Raw genomic sequence first — 4,277 nt, 5'->3', positions numbered from 1 at the left:
GTGTTTTTTTTTTTTTTTTTTTTTGGCAAACCTTAACAGCTTGCAGGGTTCAAATTGGAAGTGGTTAAAACAACATCTGCAGGCCATGCCAAAAAGCTCGCATCTACTGTTGACATAAGCAGCTGCCCCGATGGTATTTCTATTTGATGTGCTCTATTATGATAAAGAAATGTTATTTCTGGTTTATGTATATATCAGATTATCTTTTCCCTCTTTAAATAATGAATCCATCTCTTCAATTTTCAGGAATTATTTGTGTTGGAGGTGATGGAATTATTAATGAGGTTAGCCAGTTATCTATCTTTTCTAATAATTCTCTTTGGGCATTAACAACGGTTGGGGCTCTTATGTGTAATTGTGTATTTTTAAGTTGTTCTTCGAATTTTATGAGGCATCTTTTGTTTCTGTCTTTCTTTTCTCGTTGATAGTTGATTTCTAATTTTCTTTCAAAAGTATGCTTTATTTTGTGTCAAGAAGGGGGAAAAAACTTGTTTTGTTTTATAGAGACTCCACATTTCCCCCTCACCTTATCGTAGTGCTAGACATTGTTTTTGGCTTTGTATTTCTTTAATGGTCTATTAAGAAATATAAATCACATCAGCCTTGGTGGTTATGCAGGTTTTGAATGGTCTATTAAGTAGAGACAACCAGAAGGAAGGAATTTCTATTCCAATTGGAATAATACCTGCAGGTTCTGATAACTCGTTGGTTTGGACTGTTCTTGGAGTTAGAGATCCTATTTCTGCTGCCATGGCTATTGTGAAGGTGAAAACTTTTTATGGTTAACTTAGGGTGTTTATAAAGTTATACCATAATCACATAATTATCTTGCACTTCTTTTTTATTGTTCCTAGATATATGAATAAGCTTTCCGTGGCTTGCTTAGGGTGTTTATAAAGTTATACCATAATCACATAATTATCTTGCACTTCTTTTTTATTGTTCCTAGATATATGAATAAGCTTTCCGTGGCTTGGAAACCCGGTTAAGATGCAGTATTGCTCCAGATTTGTAGTTTATAACATGTGTATGTTTTTTGTGAGTTTTACATGATATTTTCTTGTTGTGTCTGCTCTTTTACCTAAGGTCTGTACTAGCAAAGGTAAATATTGGGGTTTACGTTTCCTGTTCCTGGAAGAAACGTAGATTGTATAATTTATTAAAAGAATGAGGACATACTCACGTGGGAAGTTGTAAAAATCACCTCTTATATGAACATATGAGTAGTTCTCATAACAAAAAAATAATTGCATGATGATGTTCTTGCCAGATATATATGCACGTATATTCATGCTTGTGTGGAAACACAACTCATCACGATTTCTACACCTAGAACCCAACTTTTTATAGGCACCACATGGGCAAGATTCTATAGACATTGAAATTTTATTGTTTCAAGATTAGTGTTATTAGCTATGTTTCTCTCTCTCTCTCATGCTGTGTGGTGTTTTTTTTTTTCCTAGGGTGGTCTTACTGCAACTGATGTTTTTGCTGTTGAATGGATCAAATCGGGTGTTATTCATTTTGGGTTGACAGTCTCATATTATGGATTTGTCAGTGATGGTAAGTAATGATTTTTTAATTCATTTTATCATTTAGATTAGTGTTCTAAACTAATGTTGATAGGGTGAAGTGAATAGGGCCATGCTTCTCTTTTTTGGTGTTCATGGAAGTTTTTCTTCCCCTTGCTCTTTATGCCATAAACTTTTATACTTTTCTATTTTACAATGGCATACCTTACAGCATTGTATTGTGTACATCTTTCGTTTTTCTCTTGTCAATTCACACCTTTCTATGGTATAAATTCATCCTCTTTTTTGAGTTTCTTATAATTCAAAAGTATTATGAAAGAATCAAAAGTGAAAAGATAAACTAAAACAAACAACATAGGTTAAGTAATCTTTGTAAGCTTAATTTCTTGAACAAAAAGTTAGAAACAAAATAGCGAGGCCTACTTTCTGTTTGCTATCGAGTCATGCTTGTTGAAATACTTGGTTCATCCTCATGGGGCAAACCTCTCTCTCGTGATAAGCTTGAAATTAAGTTTTCATTGCTCGAGGCTTCAAAATTATTTCCCTGTTTTTGATAGATGAGATTGTGGTGTGAATAAAGCTGAGGATGGCTTTTGAGTAGGCTGGCCTGCCTTCATTTGGGTATCATGCACAAGTTTTTGTAGATGCAACTTTTATTTTTCTCCTAAGAAACAAACTTCCATTAATATGTTGACATATTTATTACATGGGTTTTGTTTCATCAAAGAAGATGGTTTGAATTTGCCTTTTGTTACAGTGTTGGAACTTTCTGAGAAGTATCAGAAGCGGTTTGGTCCTCTACGTTACTTTGTTGCTGGATTCCTGAAGTTCTTATGCTTACCGAAGTACAGTTTTGAATTGGAATACCTTCCAGCATCATTAGAGGATGAAGGAAAACGCCCTGCTGAACATGAAGTTGTTGACATGTCAGATTTATACACAGATATAATGCGAAGATCAAGCAAAGAGGGAATCCCGAGGGCATCTAGTTTATCAAGCATTGATTCCATAATGACGCCTAGTCGAATGTCTGGTGGAGACTTGGATACAAACTGTAGTAGCACTCGTGCTAGCACTGAACCATCCGATTATGTACGTGGTCTCGATCCTAAATCAAAGCGCCTTTCATCAGGAAGGAGCAATGTAACCGCGGAGCCCGAAGTTATCCATCCACAGCCACCCTTTTCAGCTACTCCCAACTGGCCAAGGACCAGGTCAAAGTCTAGGACAGACAAGGGGTGGACTGGGTTGATTACAACACAAGACACCACTAGATGTTCCTGGGGAAATGCTGCAAATAATGACAGAGAGGATATATCTTCAACACTATCTGATCCAGGTCCGATTTGGGATGCCGAACCGAAGTGGGATCCCGAGTCCAATTGGGTTGTTGAACATCCTATTGAATTGCCAGGTCCAACAAATGATGCAGAAGAAGGTCCAACAGAGCAAGTTCCGGTTGAAGATAAATGGGTTACTAAGAAGGGGAAATTTCTTGGAATCATAGTTTGCAACCATGCTTGTAGAACTGTTCAGAGTTCTCAGGTAGTGGCCCCAAGATCTGAGCACGACGACAATACTCTCGACTTGCTTCTGGTTCATGGGAGTGGACGACTAAGGCTTTTGCGATTCTTTTTGCTGCTTCAGATGGGTCGACACCTTTCGTTGCCATTTGTTGAATATGTCAAGGTTTGCATACTCTTACCTTCCCATTTATTCTTGCAATTAGGTCTTTGTAAAACGGTGGTAGTGATAGAAATTGTAAAGTTCCATCCAGCTACATTTTCAGTAAAAATATGTAGAATGGTAAAGATTTTAGACAGTCGAGCGTCATTACCTATAACGTTATTTGTTCTCGATACAGGTGAAGTCAGTGAAGATTAAACCTGGTAAGCATACACACAATGGCTGCGGCATTGATGGTGAGCTTTTCCCCCTCACTGGCCAAGTCGTTTCTTCTTTGCTTCCAGAACAATGCAGACTTATCGGTCGATTTCATGGCCATCACGTATAACCAAGTAATCCTTATATCTGAAATATTTTGATGCGTCACTGACTGATGATCACATTTCGTTTAACGTCGTCATCTTCAACCATCCTTGATGGATAATGGTGTCAACATTTGTGCATTTTTCGTCGTGTGGTCGTGTAACATGCGGAGCAAGCCTTATACTATAATAGAGAATCTTTGTGCATTATTTCCTACATATTTCCTATCTCACAGATCTGCTCTACCTCCGAACAAATCGAAGCCACTGTAAATCTTTCGTTCAGAAAACGTGTCGCCTTTTGTCCATCAGTTATATCCCGCCTCTTGAATTCCCCTGTTGTGTATTTTGTACCCATATCATATCAGTATCATTGTATAAGCCGACATAAGCTGCACACTCAACTCCCTGGTCAACTCGATTTAGTTCTTCCTATTTACATTCTTCACAAGTTTTCTGGAGATGCTTATATTGTATATACGTGACTGTGAGCTTTTGGTCTGCCCTCCTCTCCAAGTTTACCCCCTTCCCTTTGATATGTTTATATTATAATCCTAGTATGAGTGTTTCTAATTAAGTTATTAGCGATTGGACAGGTTCGAGTTTTCGATGAACTTGTGGGTACTTGAAATTTGGTTGAGACATTTCTTGGTAGGTATGAGTTATTAATATCATTTGCTTAGCTGGTTTTCCTCCCTTCCCTTTGATATTCTTGGCTATGTTTATATTATAATCCTAGTAAGAGCGTTTCTAAATA

The 4,277-nt window shown here is 37.3% G+C and overlaps 1 protein-coding gene across 1 annotated transcript in view; it reads left to right on the top strand.

The window, feature by feature from the left end:
* LOC111466365 (sphingoid long-chain bases kinase 1-like) overlaps positions 1 to 4,029 on the top strand; it is a 6,099-nt gene extending 2,070 nt beyond the window's left edge. Inside the window, exons 4-9 of the mRNA XM_023110977.1 lie at positions 40 to 133; positions 247 to 284; positions 619 to 765; positions 1,464 to 1,563; positions 2,290 to 3,221; positions 3,397 to 4,029. Of these exons, the coding sequence (XP_022966745.1) occupies positions 40 to 133; positions 247 to 284; positions 619 to 765; positions 1,464 to 1,563; positions 2,290 to 3,221; positions 3,397 to 3,546 (1,461 nt within the window). The 3' untranslated portion in view covers positions 3,547 to 4,029. The remainder of the gene's footprint in view (positions 1 to 39; positions 134 to 246; positions 285 to 618; positions 766 to 1,463; positions 1,564 to 2,289; positions 3,222 to 3,396) is intronic.
* The last annotated feature ends 248 nt before the right edge of the window (positions 4,030 to 4,277 follow it).

Source organism: Cucurbita maxima, unplaced genomic scaffold, assembly GCF_002738345.1.
Source record: "Cucurbita maxima cultivar Rimu unplaced genomic scaffold, Cmax_1.0 Cma_Scf00031, whole genome shotgun sequence".
NCBI lineage: Eukaryota > Viridiplantae > Streptophyta > Magnoliopsida > Cucurbitales > Cucurbitaceae > Cucurbita > Cucurbita maxima.
Note: the sequence above shows the minus strand (reverse complement) of the source record. Positions and strands in the feature narration are given on the sequence as shown.